This window comes from Diplotaxodon limnothrissa, linkage group LG18, assembly GCF_057381915.1.
Source record: "Diplotaxodon limnothrissa isolate DT_005_m linkage group LG18, D_limnothrissa_male_GT1.1, whole genome shotgun sequence".
In the NCBI taxonomy this organism is placed as follows: Eukaryota; Metazoa; Chordata; class Actinopteri; order Cichliformes; family Cichlidae; genus Diplotaxodon; species Diplotaxodon limnothrissa.
Genome location: NC_140613.1, coordinates 9,558,328 through 9,577,072, shown reverse-complemented (window position 1 = coordinate 9,577,072; position 18,745 = coordinate 9,558,328). Strand labels below are relative to the sequence as shown.

General features: G+C 41.1%; 1 protein-coding gene across 1 annotated transcript in view; it reads right to left on the bottom strand.

The window, feature by feature from the left end:
• The window catches only part of st6galnac3 (ST6 (alpha-N-acetyl-neuraminyl-2,3-beta-galactosyl-1,3)-N-acetylgalactosaminide alpha-2,6-sialyltransferase 3), a 109,780-nt gene extending 92,033 nt beyond the window's left edge, over positions 1–17,747 (bottom strand). The window contains exon 1 of the mRNA XM_085377614.1: positions 17,690–17,747. Coding sequence (XP_085233740.1) covers positions 17,690–17,707 — 18 coding nt within the window. The 5' untranslated portion in view covers positions 17,708–17,747. The remainder of the gene's footprint in view (positions 1–17,689) is intronic.
• Between the last annotated feature and the right edge of the window lie 998 nt (positions 17,748–18,745).

The window sequence follows — 18,745 nt, the reverse complement described above, 5'->3', positions numbered from 1 at the left end:
AGTACAGCTGTCCATGCTGTGTTAATGAAACTTCACTCATTCCCGATATGGGCACAGTGACCTTCCTCCTGTACAATAACAAAATGTCCTGATGACGCCCTTGGAGCATGTTACTTCCGTGGTATCACACTTATCGGCGGCGACATATGAAAAGCAAATCCTTAAATCCGGGTCAAATGAACACTAATCTGGTCTACTGGCATGAAACTGGATCGTTTTGGTACAGACCATCATGAACAATCTTAATCTGGACCCCAAAAAATAAATCAGGTTGTTTTTGTGTGGATGAGACTCTGCAGGTGGCAACAATAAGGACTCAACACCCTTTTTTTCTGTATAAACTCAAATACCGCAAATCCCAGTCATCAGTAGATGACGTCAATCGCTGCGCACATGTGTTCACCAGCACACGTGTACTTGTATGTGTGCCTGCAACAGGAAAGCACCAAAAGCCCATTTGACTAATGCATATCTGATATCAAATGGAATATAATCCCCACAAGTATGAAGGATTAAACACTCTGCAATATTCACTTCCCCCCCTCTGGATCCAGCAAACTTTTGGGACAAGAGGAAAAGAGCGCCATATGTTCAGAAAAAACAGTCTGGTGATGCTCTATGCTCTGCTGCGTAGGCTGATGCTTGCTCACTTGAGAAAGTGAAGAATTTGTCAAAGTGAAAGGGGGGGGCTGCTCTTTGTGGCACTTTGAAAAGCTGAAAACTGGAATATCTGTGCGCTGAGTGAATGAGTCTACCTGTCAGGACGAGAAAAAAAAGCATTCTGAGAATTCATTATTTTTGGCAGTAAGTTATTGTGCTCCATTAAGACTCTCTGCTATGTGACTTTCTTCCCCGCAGCACTTCTGTAAGCCCATTTGTCTCATTTGATGATGTTTTGTCTCAAGGTCACAACACACAACAATGTGAAGCAGAAAGCTTATATTTTCAATTTTATGCTTATTTATTTTTCTGCTTTACTGATTTTTTTTTTTTTAGGATTTACTTTGCAGATTCAGATAAGCAGCTGAGATCCTCAATCTGAAAACTGCCCTGTGTGTCACGGTCTGGCTGGGGCAGACCGTATGTGTTGCAGAGGAGGACTCAAACGCAGACCAAAACGTAGTGTGGATAAACAAAACAAGCCGTTTATTGAGGCTAGCAATGAGGGTAAAAATAATCGGGCATCGGTGAAAACTAAACAATAACCTAAACTGGGTGAACTAATAACAAAACATGAAAAAGCTTAACCATAGTGAACTGACATGGGTACCTGGGGATGAGACATGGATGAGCAGACGACCTGACAACAAATGACTGAAAGCACACGGACTAAATACACACAGGAGGATGATGAGGGAAGTGGGAACACATGGGGAAACAGCTGGCACACATGAACATAATGACGTCACAGTGGGAGAGTAAAACTGAACACGATGAACACAGAAACACCAGACCTCTTCACAATAAAACAGGAAACATAATGAGACATAGACATGACAACCCGAACTTGACAACGTAAGACACAGACATGAAACGCATGAAGAGCAGGGGAGATTTAACATAGTTGGAAACACGAGGGGGAAATAATAAGAACTAGAAACACCTAGGCATGATAACAAATGAACTTAGGAAACCTGAAGGGCTTACATAAACTAAAACTCAAAACGCTGGGTCAACAGACCCAGGATCATGACACTGTGTACTGAGGGCAACATCTCGAAGGATGCACAAAGAAGGTGTATCCAGTGTGAATGGGACATAGAACAGTCCTTACTAATGACTGTAATAATACTATCTAACCTAAGACCAACATAACTGTATCACAAAATAATTAAGAGGTACTTTAAATTTATTTTACTATTTATTATACTATAATGAATATGATATTATTTTTAATGATTTAAAGTACAAACCTAGTCAAAGTAATGTTGTTTGCCTTTGCCTGAAAGAGATGCATTCGTTTTACACAGCAAGCGCTACATATTTGATGTGGTTAATGTTATGTGCATCTTTAACTAAATAAACTGATCTTCAGTAACGCTCTCCTGTGTTCTCCTGCTGTGTTTTAAATGGTTCAGGCCCAGATTATACATCGTTTGAATGCACAAAGCCTCACAATTCAAGCTGCTTTAGATCCCAACGGAAGAGCAACAACAGTTCCTTACAGCGCAGAAAGAGTGCACACGTTGCAAAAAGTTAGTTTATGACACTTTCTATCATCTGTATGAGCATATACTTGTTGGATTTCGATCCACTGCTCATAAAACTTCAGCAAACAAAATGCTTCCAAGCTTTTTGCCTTTTTTTTTCTTTAAGGAAAATAGGGGTGAAAGTCAAGGTGTTAATGTATGTTTGTTGAACCTGGTTCAAGCCAATTAACTGTAAATCAAAAAATCAATAAACCTTAATAGCTCTCAGTGCGAAGCCGAGCAAGCCTGGCTATGAAGATACAGTAACTCCATTTATCAGACCACCTGCTCACTTTTGCTTTATGATGGAAAAATGATGACTAAACGTTCCCTCGTCTATAACATCTATAACTCCTATTGTCAGGGGTTATTTTTGGAGAGAGCCAAAATGCCTCCTGCCATTCAGCCAGGAGCACAAAATGACTTCTGCCGCTCACTTATGACAAGAGTCATTTCAGCTTTATCCTTCTGTCATATCTGAGTTTTTAAGGGCTGGCTCTCATAGCCGCAGATGGCCATTGGGCAGAAGAGATCGCACTGCCGGCCAAGGACAAAGCTACTGTACAGTAATGCATCAGTTGCTCTCCATCCAGCACAAATGTCCCAAATTTGGGCCACAAGTCGTGACTGCAACCACTTTGCAAGACAAACTTTACTGAAACAAAAAGAAAAAGGAGAAAAAACAACATGCATGAGAACGCAGAGGCTGCAAACTTAGCTTTGAAATTCTATGGAGTTCTTTACAGCAGAATACCAATTATTGTCCCTGTCTTTGTGTTTGAAGGGCGAAGGCAGGGGGGGAATCTGGCTGTTGAGAAAAACATCGACCAGAGAAAAGCCATTTTAATTTGCCAAATGCCAGAGCAGGATTACTGACATTTAGCAACTGATATTTCCCCTGAAACTCAATAGGATCCCTCCATAACTTCATAATAAAGCCTCATCTCATTGCAAGTGATTATGCACAGCATGACTGCTCACACACAGAAATCTGAGTATATGTATTTATCAAAAGTGCAAACACAGAGACATTTGAGAATGTGGAAAGATTAGAAAGACAGATGCAATGCATCATTTGCAGGACGCAGGAGCAAACAGCGCTGACAGTTTCTTTCAACACTTGACTAAACAGAAGTTCGGCCTCTGCAGAGATTTTTTAAAAAGGTGTTATTTGTTAAAGAAATGCATTTGACAAGAAAATGTCTCCTCGAGGATGCTGGAGACGGGGAAGCAGGAATGTATGTAGAGTTCTAAAGTGGTTCAGCATCAAAAGGGAATTTGTCCTGTTTGAAGTTCAGCCTTCAGAGGGATGACGACTACAATACCTAGAGGTGACAAATGCATTGTTGTAAGAGGCAAAGTGATTTGTTTTGCCTTTGACTTTGAGAGATCCTTTTACTACAATAACTGCACAGTTGGGGGTGCCCCTATAGATCAGTTTATTGAGCAGGAATCCCATATACCAACGGCTATAGTCCTTAATGCAGTGGCCTGGCTTGAGTCTTCCCCAGACAATTTCCTGCATGTCACTCACCCTCTTTCTCTCTCCACATTCGTATCTACTCTACACTGTGCTGTGTAAGAAAGGTCTAAAATGCTCCAAAATATATAAACATGCAACATATAGAAATATATATTTAGGATATATATATAAAAATAAAGAAAGTGCACAGAAAGCTCAGCTGATACACTAGATACTCATAATGAACACCCTTAGTGTTGCTCAGCATCCTTGCATTTCGCTAACGATTAATGCAGATTCCCAGTACATTAGCCAGAAACATTTTCCACACGTCTGTCAAGATGAAGCTACAAGTTAATGAGCATAAGAAAAGACGGATGTGGAGGAATATCTTTCTGAGCAGTGGAACAAATAGGATATGTTGGATTAGACAGAGCATGTGTTGCATTTAGGACATATTTTTATATTTTTAAGTCATGTCTCACCCTGAGCATGTATAGCTTTTATTGTGGAGGAGAAAATCTGAGTCAGCTGCACCCTCGTTGTTTACAGCGGTAGAAATTTCTGTGAGCTTTCTAACAGCGAATGCACTCAAATGATTTGCAAGCACACCTCTTTGTTTTTCATTAATCCTCTTAGATTGTGAAGGTGCTTAAGAGCTTCACTGACGGCATTATGAAACTTAAAGTGGAGCGGCTGTTGCACACAATAAACAACCCAGCCAGGTGAATCGAAGGCCACCAAACGAGCCTGCTATGCGACACACGCAGGTGTTCACTCTGCAAAATAACAATAAAGTTTGCCAAGTCTGTCAAAGCCTCTGTGGATAGCTGCCACCCTGTGTTAGGAGAATGGTGGCATTCAATGTGTGTGAGTGTGTGGGAGAAGGTTTGGGAGGAGGTGGTAGAGGTGTCACAGTCAACAACAAAAAAACAGCACCCGACGCTGCAGTTGTGAGGGAGATCAATAATAAGCCAAAATACAAATCTGGACACAGAAAGCAATCACAGAACGGCCGCTGAACCTCAAACACGACATGGAACGAGAGCAGTGAGCCTCGCTGAGCAGATGCAACATCACCCAGAGTGCACAGTGGCATTTTGAAATGCTGCCCACTCCCTTTTTCCACACTGACCACAACAAAAGTTTGGAGGCACAAGCGAACATAAAAGTACCCGGCGGTTTTTATTTCATGGGGGACAAAAAAAAGACTGGCCTTTATTTAATGCCCTCACTTAAACGCCAGGCTTTATTTGTGTCTGTCAACCTCTTCGGTTTACGCCGGCAATCAGCTTCCCAGCGCTGGTGTCCAGAGCACTGCCGGACTTCCAGTGGGGATAATAACAGAGGCGCTGCAACCTTTTATTAGCCTGGTCAACAGCCCTCAGGAAAGAGCCTATACTATGACCAGACATGTTTCCCACTGAGCACATCACTGAGTTTATAGCTCTACCTGACACTTCAATGAGAGGGGAAACTGAATCAAAGCCAGGATATTCGTCAAGGATATCTGATGCTGTATATGTCATCCACAATTCAGCAGCGGGATGGAAATAAATCCTAACATGTCAGGGCAATAAATTAAGCTAAAAAGCTGGTCTGCCGGGAGCAGGCGTGGCACACAGCTCACAGTTAGACAACACTAATGCAATTACAGGGATTTTCTGCTTGCTCAGAGGCTCGGTTCAAGGGCGGAGCGCAGAGAGCTGAAGGCGAGCTGCACACAATCAGGCGTTTCTCAGGGTAGCAGCCAAGCCTGATCTTGCCACCTCACTCTGTGGAAAGGCCGTTGAGAAAATGCATATAGGATTACAGCAGTATGGTTATGAGATCCAGGGTATTCTGCATGTCTGATGAGCCTAACCTGTGCCAAACTCAGCTTTGCTGGTTTGGGTTATTGAAGGTTATGAAAACAAAATCATTTTTTGAACAGCCACAAGGATGCGAGCTGTGACCTAAAACAGGATTTTAGAAAATTACCCCACTAAATTGATACCCTGAAGAAGGACTTTGCTTGCCCCTTTGCTCCCACTAGCTGTATGGTCAGAGTCAGGTACAAACAAGCCACTGATACTAAAATACCAAGTTTCAGTATTTTGTATATTTCAGCAAAACAACACTTGAACCATTCCTTCATTCCTGCAACCTTCCTACTCAGTCTGACACCTCAAACTATCCCTTTGAGTCTTTTTTTATAATTTGGGCAGTGTTTCTAAGCCGCATCCAAGTCTATGGAGAGCATAACTCCTTACCAAACATGGCCTCTGCTGATCTGTCTCTTCTGGGGCTTTGGATCGCCGCTGTGCCAACAGGCAGTAAGGCCTTGCCAAGAGTACAACAAGCTCTTAGACCTTGCCAAGCGTACAATGTGCGGACGGGGACTTGCCAAATGTAATCCAGCAATAGTGCAACACGCTCAAATGAATCCAACTGGCTGTAGGTTGTAACTCTCTGTAACTCTGTCACTTTATGCTTGGAAATCAACTGAAACTGAAGGAATAAATGCTCCTAAAAGCTGATAATTGTGCAGAAATTTGTGGTTAAGAGTGCTGGAAAGCGTCCAAGGGAAGAAAAGGGTAGCAGAAAACTAAACTGTTTAAATCTAGAAAGGGTGGTTTCCAATACCTGTCTGCATTCCTGGGTGTCTGATCGATTCATGCTGCTCTCCTCCTTTTTGTCAATTCTGGTCTCAAACTCTCTCTAACACTCATTGTCATTTTCATCATCATTACTTTGATCCACTGATCTTCTTGCCTCATTGCTTATCTGTCATCCTGCCTTTCCGAACGTCCTTCCTGCAACACTTCACCTCATCCTGGATGTTCAGAGAGACTCATCTGAAGTCTCCATCAACCATCTGCTAACTCTTTTCCCTTGCCACCATCATCTGTGACTCTGGGGTTCTGTTCTATTTACCACCTAGGGTGTAGGACACCGTTCTGCCATATTGCTTCAGAGTATAATCTAATTACTCAAATTACACTCCTTTTTGTTGTCTGACCAACAGTCCAAAACACAAAAAAGGTTCAGATCACATAATGGAAGACAAGACAGAGCACACGTTTTCACATTTTCGAAAACCGTAACACTAAAGTTTAAACATTAGTTCCTTGAAAAACGATAATTACAAAAAACTTTCGTTTTGCTGTAAAATCCAGTGTTTCAACCTTGATTTAAGCTTATTAGCACCTTATAAACACCAGTGTGTGAATGTGTGTGTGAATGGGTGGATGACTGGATGTGTAAAGCGCTTTGGGGTCCTTAGGGACTAGTAAAGTGCTATACGAATACAGGCCATTTACCATTTACCTGAACTCAAACATCTTGAACAGGAGTTTCCAGTGGTTATTCTGCTGTGACAATTCAGTGCAACTGTAAACAGAACCTACAGCAGGTCTAAAAATGAGCTACGCTGGAGTTCATTTCAAATTAAGAATTCATGTGATGTGATGATTAACCGTAAAAGTAATTTTAAAGTAGAAGCACTTTACCAAACATTTGCTGACTATAACATATGACAGGGTAATGTTCATATTGGGGCGACCGTGGCTCAGGGGTTTGGGAAGCGCATCTGTAACCGGAAGGTCACAGATGCGTCCTTGGGCAAGACACTTTACCCTACCGCCTACTGGTGTTGGCCAGAGGGGCCGATGGCGCGATATGGCAGCCTCGCTTCTGTCAGTCTGCCCCAGGGCAGCTGTGACTACAACCGTGGCTTACCTCCACCAGTGTGTGAATGCGAGAGTGAATGAATAGTGGCATTGTAAAGCGCTTTGGGTGCCTTGAAAAGCGCTATATAAATCCAATCCATTATTATGTTCTTTTCATCCTCCCTTCTTTTCTCATTTTTTTTTACTTTAGAGGGTTGGTCAGACAAAATGATACATGCTAGAAAGATTACATTTGTGGAGAATGACAATGAGCATTCACATTTTTAATTAATCAGAAATCACAGTGAAAATAATAATGTTTTTTAAAACCTGGCTTGCTGATTCACTTCCCTAGCACTTTTAATTTCTGCTCTGTACTCTACCTGAATATTCACCAAATCACAGACAGGGCCTCTCTCAGCAGGTGTTCACAGCTCAGAGACAAATCTGCCGTCATACATACACAGAATGTCCATCCGGTATTTGCCATTCCCACGCTGCTGTTAGGTTGGCTGGTGGCCGCCTGGATGATTCTCTAACCCAAAAGTCCAAAGCTGGTCCAGGGAACCATCAGGGCCGGATGCTGCCATCTGACCACCAAGGATCTGCCACTTTGGCAGGTTTGTCTCTGACTCACTGACTCAGTGTTATCTACAAGTGGAAGTTAAAATCCCAGTGGACAGTGAATTGTTGAGATGCCAGTCTTAATCCTGAAGTGGCGTGTGACCCTTTAAGCCCCACAGACCTGCTGTCCGAGAGGTCCTGAACGTGTTTGTGTTCAGCATGTGCTGTTACTTATCTATGTAGCTATGTGACACACTGGTAAAATGCTTGCCACACAGCTAATTTGATATGCATTCAAAGAAAAACAGAGGAGGAGGTGCTAAATCCAGATGCAGCCAGCTGCCTCACGCTACAACTGCTTCTGCTGACTCTTAAATGTGTGCAATGGTAAATGACTGGAGCAATAACTTTAAAAACAGAAGCACTTGATTACTGAAGAAAAACATTGCCAAGTTTGGTACCAACAGTTTTTATGTATTTTCCCCAAATCAAGGGACCATATGGACGTTTGGGGGTTTTTTTTTTTTATTGAGATTTAAGCCAAACCCCTGAGAATAACTCCGGTGTTTCTGAAAGTTAGGATTTCTATTCAGTCAAAAACTGAAGCAACCTAAACTTTTCAGATGAAAATACAGCTATAAGAGTGCAGTCGACTGTAATGATTAAAGAAAAACAATGGCAGATTAATAACTGCACTCAAATATTTTCTGCATGAATTGTCACTCTGTCCCCTTGTTTCGGGGTAATTAAAGTTTAAAACTTCAACCTTGACATTACAGCTCCACCGTGAACGCATGTACAGTAATAATAGGGGTTATGGCCCAGAGGTTCTTTGTGAGCGACGTGTAATTTTATGCTGCTGACCGTGACTGCAATTATAGCGGGACTTAATTTGTAGGCTGCCATATCACCTCTTTCATTAAACTGTGTGTCGTTTCTTTGTGTTTAGTCCAGTAAAGGGACTAGAGAAAAAAAAAAAAAGGATGGCCAGTGCTGGCAGCTCAACTCGTATCGGAAGAGCTCAAGCAGCCTGAACTGGCAGAGCAGCACATGATTAAACACAACAGGATTAGAGACTGGCTGAACAACACAACCAATGAGAAGGAGTAAGGCAAAATCAGAAGTCTTTCCCAGATGCTGATAAGATCCCTTGTGTAAGTGAGAGGTCACTACTATGACCGCTGCACTGTGGATTAACGCCAGATCTGGAGGGAGGTGATCGCCCTTGGTTACTACTGTGGATAAGCTAACCTTGTACTAGCTTCTGCAGCAGTGTGTGTATGTGCACAACAGATGTAGGTTACATTACCATAATAAAGCAGCCACACGCTTAAATGGTACTCTGTTGGCTCAAAAGGGTTCAGAGGATAGACTGCAACAGCAGAGCAAAAGACAAAGACTTTCTTTGAGGTCTTTGAGTCAGGAAAAGGACTCAGCTAAAGTTTGGGTGAAATCTGATTTCTCCTCACGTTTTATTTCTAAAATATTATGGAACATAGCTGCACCATTTTTTACTGAAACCTTCACGTTCCTGCAATGATGTTACAATATGAAATGTCTTCATGCGTGGCTGAATTTGCTCCTTTTGCAGTGGCTCTTGAAATAAGTTAGAATCAATATTTCTAACAGGGCTGCTGTGTCAACAAACAATGATGACAATGTGACAATATGAACAAGGTTACTGGCATGCTCTGTAAAAAAGACATATAGCTAGAGTAGCTTCACCCACTGGTTTTGATTTTTGATTTTTAAGCGTCAGTGTTGTACTAGCCACCGCCAGAAACGACCACATTTAGACGAGAATGTCGAGAAAAGTTATCAGCTGCCACTAGCAAGCTTGGTTAGCACGCTGCAATGCTCAATTAAAAGCATGGCATCCTGACCTGTTCATTCATTCATTTTGAGGCTGCAAGGTGTCCAACTTTTTAGCGGGGTATCACCCAACCCTAGCTCCTAGCTATTACTACCTATTATTTTAAAACTTTTCACAAATGCAAATTAAACAAATGAAAACACAAAAAGAGGTATAAACTCACAAGCCTCTTTGTTTGGGTAACACAAATATCTAATCAGTTGCATTGCAGTAATTCAGTACATTTCAGCACGTAGTCAGTATGTTGAAGTTCAAAACCAGCTTTAAAATGGGGAAGAAAGGTCATCTTTAGTGACTTTTCAAGTAGCATTGGTGCTGGTGCCACACAGGTTGAGTTTACTCTCCCACAAAATATCCAGTAAGTGACAGTTTTCTGATGTCTGAGATCAGAGGGGAATGGCCAGACTGCTTCGAGCTGACAGGAAGGCAACAGTAACTCAACCACTCATTACAACCCAGGTACGTGCAACATTTCGAATCCTGAAGCATATGGGGTACAGCAGCCGAAGACTACAGCGGCCAAGAACATAAAACTGAGGTTACAGTTTGCATCGGCTCACCAAAAATGTCCACTGCCCTCTGTCCAAGACATCATCATACCTTTATAGCTATGCCATCTGGACAAACCACCTGATAGTCTTCATTATCTTGATAGCTGCCCTCACCTCCTCCTTACTAATCCTCTGGCTACAACCTACCTGAGTATTATTGCTTTCTGACCACAGTGTTGTCATTGCTGCTTCCAGCAGGATAATGCACCACGTCACAAAGCTTAAATAATCTAAAACCGTTTTGTTTTGTTTTTTACAGGACAATGAGTTCACTGTACTCATTGTCCTGTACCCAGTCCCCAGATCTCAATCCAATAGAACTACACCTTTGGGATGTGTGGAACAGCAGATTAACATGATGGATGTGCAGCAGGGAAATTTGCAGCAACTGTATAATCCAAGATGTAACTAAGTAAATGTCCAGTGAGTTTAAATCCTAAAACCTCCCTGATTTTAAGCATTAATTGGATAGCTCGATTTTTACTTTTCAGACAAAAACTAAACAGTTATGGTTTTGGGTTCAGGGTGTATCCGAATTCGGATTCAGCAAACTTCAACTAAACTTCTGCTGAAGTAGTTAAGAACGTGTCACAGTTCCACACACCCTTAATGCGTAAGAACCTATTTAACTGTAAGTAATTGATCTATTCTACTTTAGGACTAAAAAGTTTTTGTCTCCCTGTGCGACCAGGCAACTATAAAACAGTGGATTCTGAGACTTCTCCTGTAAACTTCACACTCAAGAAGTAAAACAGATAAAGGGAAGAATGGTACAAGAGGGAATCTGAGCAGGGATTTGATAACAGTTTGAATACAAACTACAGTATCTGCTTCATTCAACATCCTGCCAGTACCCCGTGCTTTCTCTAAAACTGTGACGGGACACGTTTTATCAGCTCCCTTTCTATAGCAACATAATCACATGGGACAAGAGGGACTCAGAGAAGTGCCATTCATCCCTGAAACTCTTAAGAAATGGGACACTGGCTGCATTCCCCATAGTTGTAAAAGCACCGCTCTACACCCACTAACGACGGTCTGTCTGTGTGTGCACGCATTAATTAATCTAAAATTTCGGCTTGTGTGTTTTGGTTGGTGTGCACCCACATCACCCCATCGGGCGAATTTGCTGCTCTGGCCCTGTTCTGCCATATGTGGTTAGCAATGAAAGCAGAATAGTTGTCTTTTGATGTGATGTGATAGAGGGCTTATTCTGAACTGTTAGCACAGAGGACAACAGCGACAGCCTTTCCCAGCTTAAGCACAGCTCTTCACAGACGAGCTCACTCCAATTAAAACAAAAGATGACAAAGGGGGAACTCTGCATGTCACATTTCTTTTTTCAGACCCTACTTGGTAGGAAACTGTGAATAAAACAATGTGTTTGTGTATATTTACATAATCACTATGATAAAACTGGGACAAACACATTAAAATGTCTATCTAAAAATACATTTATTCTTGTTTATGTCATTTTCAGTCTTTGTCCCTTGTTGAGCCAATACATCTGAAAGCATATTGGTCAAACACATAAAATAACCTTCACCTATGGTCACAAGCTTTAGGTTGTGACCAAAAGGATGAGATCGTGGGTACAAGGACTGCAAATGAGCTTCTTCCAAAGGGTGGCAATGCTCTCCTTTGGCGAATGGCTGGAGCTCAGTCATTCATGAGGAGTTCAGAGAAGAGCAGCTACTCCTCCACATCGAAGGGAACCAGTTGAGGTGGTTGAGGTGACTAGGATGCCTTCTGGGCATTCCCTAGGTTAGGTTTTTCACTTCTACCAGAAGGAGGCCCTGGAATAGACCTGAGACACGCTGGAGTGATAACATCTCTGCTGGGGAAATGAAGATATGTGTGTCTCTGTTTAGACTGTTGCTCTCTCGACCTGGACCCAGATAAATGGGAGAAAATTGATGGAACATTATGAAGAAAGTGATGAGTCCATGGAGGATGGATGCAGAAGCAAAGAAATTGTGAAAGACAACAACTGCTCTGAAAGAAAATCTCTGATTTTGGAGGAAAACTTGCTGCACTGACTGGGACCTGCTTGTTCCTGACATGGAAAAGCTTCATGCGTTCATGTGTGAGAGCAATCCAAGGTGTGGAGCTGTAAGAACAAATTAGTGTTTCAGCTCCTCTGAAATCACCTATCACAACAAGAAAACAGTCATTTTGTGTGCTGATATAATTGCTACTCTTACTCCAGCACAAACACACACTAAACAGTGACTATTTGGACAGTTAGGTCAGTCAGTCTACAAGCATTCCCAGAGGGAGATTTCTAACGCAGCTAGCAAAAAAAGCAATTCAATGCGTGTAATTTCTGAGTTTACTCAGATGCAGTTTAATGATACTCTTCATTTCCCAGATCTTTAAAATAGGGGTTGAGAGTGCTGAGCTAGTATGACCCAGAGACCCACAATAGTCACAATAATGGAAAATCCTCTAGGATGCAATAAACCAGAATTACCCAATAAGTTTACAAATGGTGACCAAGATAATGTACACTCTGATAAAAGCACTTCACAAATGAAAAACAATCTTGTCAGTGTTTCCCTGGGCCACGAAAATAACCTTAACAGCTTCCTTTTAAAATTCAGCAGCATACATGATGCTGCAATAACCTGATATCTGCTAACATGTCAGACCTCCACATCTGGCTTTAATTCATGGAGTCATTTGTTTACCTAATATTAGTTAGTGGTTAAAATTTTAGTTGGCAGTAAACTTTGAAAATAAAATAATAAATAATAAAGAGATGATGGAAAAACTGGTGTATGGAGAAAAAAAATCATAATATTCCTGAAATATGTAACTTCAACATCCCCCCAGGTTTCCACTTAAGAGAAAACTGCCAGAAAGATTAAAATGTCAGGCATTATTCCTCAATAACAAAAACACAAACGTCACCGTGACTTTCATCACTCTGTGGTTTTATTGGTGCTCTTCTAATTGCACTGAATCAACGGAAAGTTATTTTCTAAAGACTGCTATTATCTATACATATTCAGCAGAAATGGAACACAATCATTTGCATATTTTGTTTGTTTTGGGGGTTGTTTTTTTTTCATTTTGCAGTTTAATTTTTGCAGCACTTAAATTACATCATCTATCCATCCTTTATTGCCTATTTAAGAATGTAAAAAGAAAACAATATGCACAGACATCCAAGAAATCCATGAAAACGCTATACAGCTACTGGACAAATCAACATTTAAACATATTACAAGAACATATGACAGTAAATTGTTGACATTTACCTTAAAACTCGTGCAGAGAGTATATAAATGATATGATAAAGTCAATGTGATGCTGGAGGTCCTCAACTAATAGCTCCTTTAATGGGAATCGTTTCTGTTTATTCCCAGCTCTATATTTATTCTTGGATTCTGCTAGAATAGTTCTGCATGTTTGACAGTTTCCCCTTTACTTACCTTAGCATGCCATACTGAGCCTTGGTCTACACACTTAGTGCATCCTGCCTCAAGCAAACTTTTACCGTCTCTATATTTACGCTAACTTCATTCTGATTGGATCGATTCACAATCAGAACGTTTCTGCACTCACAGCCAGAGTATGCGTCTCATTTGATAATGTTAAGGACATTTACTATTGTGTAGATACATTATTTACTTAGTACTTACAAGTGCATATACTTAGTACTTGTAGACAGACTAATCTCACTATTTAAACTTGCCATGTTTTGTATGATCACTATAGCAGCGTATGTATATCAGAAAAAAAGAAAATTTATTATATGATTGAAGTATTAAAGACACAAACATTTGTATTAGGTGGGTTTGGATTTATGTACCTCATAGCCACTATCTACATCAGAATAATACGGAGCTAATAAGAAACAAGGACACTGGTATCATTTAATTTAAAGTTACAGCTCATTTACTTGCGTCCACTTCTCGTTTACATTTCGTTCAGTCACTCTGAAACTTGTACCGTGTAATTATATTTTCTTTTTTCCCCGTTTTTGATATTACAGTGTCAAATCTAGTGTGAAATTAACTGCTGTCTCCCATAACAAAAACAGCCTAACAGAGCAGATGCGGGTGTGACAGTAAAGTTTTTGAAGTGACATATTGTTTCTTGATGAAGCTGAAGAGGAGGTCGTGGGTGTTTGGATACTGTCAGTCATCTTTCAACTATAGCAAAAAAATAAAAAAGGATAATATATTAAACGTGGCAAAAACACATTATGTTAATGGTGATGAACTGATTTTGTGTATGCTTTTTTTAAGAGAAAGGGAAATGAACATGTAAAATCCTCTTAGAAGGCACAACGCAATATGTTCAACTACTCTTACAGCATCAAAAACCTCACGATCGAGCACAACAGACTAAGAAGTTACCGTATTAAGCTTTAAGCACACAAGTTACAACACAAAACTCATTCACGCCTATTGTTGGGTACCCCATTCAACTGCTCAATAACACAAATGTCTAACCAGCCAATCACATGATCGCAACTCAATCCATTCAGGTAAGATTTCCTGCTGAAGTTCAAACCAGTATCAAAATGTGGAAGACAGATCATTTAAGTGATGGGTTGGGTGTTGGTGCTTAACAGGCTGCTGAGTATTTAATCAACTGTTGATCTGCTGGGATTTTACCACACAATCATGAGTTTACAGAGAATGGTCTGGAAAAAAAATTAAAAATATCCACTGAGTGACTGATCAAAATGCCTGTTTGATGTCAGAGTCAGAGTATGGCCAAACACTTTGAGCTGATAGGACACCACTAGCTACTCAAATAACCACTCATTGCAACTAAGTTATGCAGATGAGCATCTCAAACCTTAAAGGAGATGGGCTACAGCAGCAGAACACCACACCACATTCCACTACTATCAGCTAAGAACAGAAAACTAAGAGTACAATTCACATTGGCTAAGAAAAAACAAGACTTTAAAAATGTTCCCTGGTCTGATAAGCGTCAATTTCTTTTGCAATATTAGGTTGACTGGGTCAGAATTTAGTGTAAACATCAGCAAAGAGTGGATCCACCCTGCCTTGAATCAACAGCTCAGGCCTATGCTGTTGTAATGTTGGAGGGGATATGTTCTTGGTACACTTTGGGCCCTTTATTACCAACTGAGCATTTTTTAAAGTCTGACAATATACCTGAATATTGTTTTTCACCATGTCCATTAATTTATGATCACACTGTACCATCATCCTCCAAACTGGTTTCTTGAACATTAAAATTAGTTCACTGCACTCAAATGGCCTTCTTGGTCTCAGTTAGAGCTCAATCCAGCACCTTTGAGATGCGGTGAAATGGGAAATTTGCATCATAGATGTGTGATGCTAACACATCAAATATGGAACAAAATCTCAGAGGAATGTTACAAGCCCCTTGTTAAATCTGTGCCACAAAGAAATAAGGCAGTTCTGAAGATTAAAGGGGTCCAACCCAGTACTAGCAAGGTGCACCTAATAAAGTGGCCAGTGAATATGTAACGTCAAAATCAACTTCAATTGCTTCAGTCCTGACAAACACACTCATTCTTGCTTCACAGTTTTAAAGATTTTTGCTTTTTTTTGGTCTTAAGTGATATAATGGTTGGATGGATGGATGGATGGATGGATGGATGGATGGATGGATGGATGGACTTTCAGACTTCTTTCCTTGAGCAGTCCATTATCTTCTGATCGATTTAAATGAATCCGTCAAAGTAGCAGGATACAGATAGTACCAACCAGGCCTGTCAGTGTCCTTGTATCACCATGACGTGGCTACATTTCAGGTTACACCGTGGGTTACCATGTCGGTTTCAGAAGGGTCTGTGGTTACACGAAATCTATTATGACACATAGCTATAAATCCCTAGTTGAATCAACAGTGTAGGTATGTCATAATCACAAAGCTTTTTTAAATCCTACACTGTAACATGACACAAACTTCACTAAAAATTTAACTACACACCGCTTTGATGACGTCCATGCAGTTATTATGGCTGGGAGCGGCATTGGCCATTTGCAAAGGCTACATCATAAGCTCTCCATAAGCTCTATTATGACACATAGCTATAAATCCCTAGTTGAATCAACAGTGTAGGTATGTCATAATCACAAAGCTTTTTTAAATCCTACACTGTAACATGACACAAACTTCACTAAAAATTTAACTACACACCGCTTTGATGACGTCCATGCAGTTATTATGGCTGGGAGCGGCATTGGCCATTTGCAAAGGCTACATCATAAGCTCTCCATGGAATCAACAGAGGTCTAAATTAAGCCCAACAGTGGTCCAGAGACCTGTTCGGCTGTCATGGGGCAAAAGGTTGACCATCCTCACGGCCCTGAATCGGACAAGAAAATGAATGATAGACAGATACTTTGAAAATATCTTTAAGAGTTCAGCAATAACCATTTTAACTAAATATCTGTTGGCTTGACAGGAAAAAAAGCTGCCCATACTATCGCTACCTTCACAATTCAAGCCTAAATTATAACTTGGGAAAACAAAACAGTCCAATTAGTTTAGTTTAGTTAGATTCATTAAGCAACATTTTAAAACACTCTTTGCTTCTGAAACTCATAATCCCTAAATTTTCACTGTCAGCTAAGCAAGCTTTAACCTGCTGAGCAGATTTCAGACACTATGTTGTGGTTCCCAACTTTCTCAGGTATACACCACTTCAGAAGTTGAAAAAATGTTATTTCTCCACACGTTACAGTTTTTTACTAATTCCTTTACATCATTAATCATTTATCTTAATTTCACTGTATATTTTCAGCAGACTGTCCATGCCCTGCAGTTTGAACCACTAGACTATGTGTAGAACTCTGGAAAGCGGTGGTCGATATTTTTCATGATATTCCTACATTTCACGAAGAAGTTATTTAAATCATAAAGACAATACCTGCTACTGTCATCCTTTATTAAGAGAAATCAGTGTGTAGTCCCATTAAAGAAGTTTCAAACGAAGTGAAATCTGCTTCCTGTGAAGGACGTCAGAGATTTGTTAACTTTCCCTCAGCTCACGTGATGTGAACACCTGGACATGTCAGGAAGGATGTTGTGTGCACAGCTGGCTGGCCTGCTGATGCTGCCATTTATTTATTTATTTGCTTGTTTGTTAAATAAACACAAACATGGGTTGAAAACTAAACTCAAACACAGGAATCTGCTTCCATCATATTTGCACAAGGCCCCCCCAAAACACACACAAAAAAGCCCAGCAGACAGGAAGCAGAGGAGGGTTAATTACCTCCGCCGAGCATCACCACTGCCAAATGCAGCTGCCCGGATCACGTTTCAGCGCACATCTGCTAAAATGCACACTGGCGGAAAGCCGGCCACGTCTCAGCCTCCTGATGTGCGTTTCTTCCTTTAATGACAGCAGCATATGAGTAAGAGAAACCCCCTCTTACCTTCCACATCCAGGCCATTCTTATTTCCACGCAGACAATGGTGGACCGCCTGTTTTCTTCAGCCCCTAAACGCGCTCACCACCTCCGTCTGCAAGCACGTTTCCTCACGTGCTCATCACAGGAGCAGATGCGGGTGCAGTGCGGTGGTATGCGGGGATCGGCTCCATAAATGTTGGAGTGTACCGTTATTCGTCTCCTCTCTGTTTTTTTTTCCTCCCATGGAGCTGCTGGGACCTGCAACGACGCTGCGTTGCTACTGGCCGGCTGAGACGCGTAGCCCCGCCCCGTGTGCGGCACGTGACCGCCGCTGACGCCCTGGCCCTGGCGTTTTACAACATCAGGAACATGAGGACGAGGGAAACAATAATAACAGAGGGTGCTGTGTGTTGAGTGTAGGCAGAGACGGACTTTAAGGTTATGCAGTACCGCCCCTCATTTCTTCATAATTTGCTTCCAAAGAGCCAGACTCGTTTTTCAAAGTGGTCTTGGATTTTTCCAGACATTCCGATGGTCTTCCAAAGTTTTTTTTTTTTTGTTTTTTTTTTGGAACATGGGCTGTTTTTTCACTCATTTTTAGTCCAGTCCATCTGATCCTTTTCAGAGGAATGTTTCTTGGTTTTTTTGCGGTTTTTGTTTTTTAATTAAGCCGCTTAGTGAAAGAATCCATTTCAAATTGCATTTCTGCCTCAGTATGGTGTACAGTGTGTACACGTGGGGGATAAAAGAAGAAGTGACAGGCTTAAAAAAATTATCTACTGCAGATAAACAGTATTTGATTGGCATGTCCTTGAGGAGAAAAGGTAAAGACCTGACACAGGACCAGAGAAATGTATCTGGCCCTCCTGTTGACATATAGTGTCCATTGAAGCCTCATCAGAAATGGTCTCAGTGGGAGAGTGGCAGTGGCATCGGGTCTCATGGAGTTTTTAGTTCACATTATTGTTAAAGTATACAGAGGATGTCAGGAGGTTCATCAGTGTATACAGCCATTTGTAAAACAAAGGGAAGGCTCTGTCATGGGTGTGGCTGCGTTTCAGCCAATAGTTTTGGAGATCT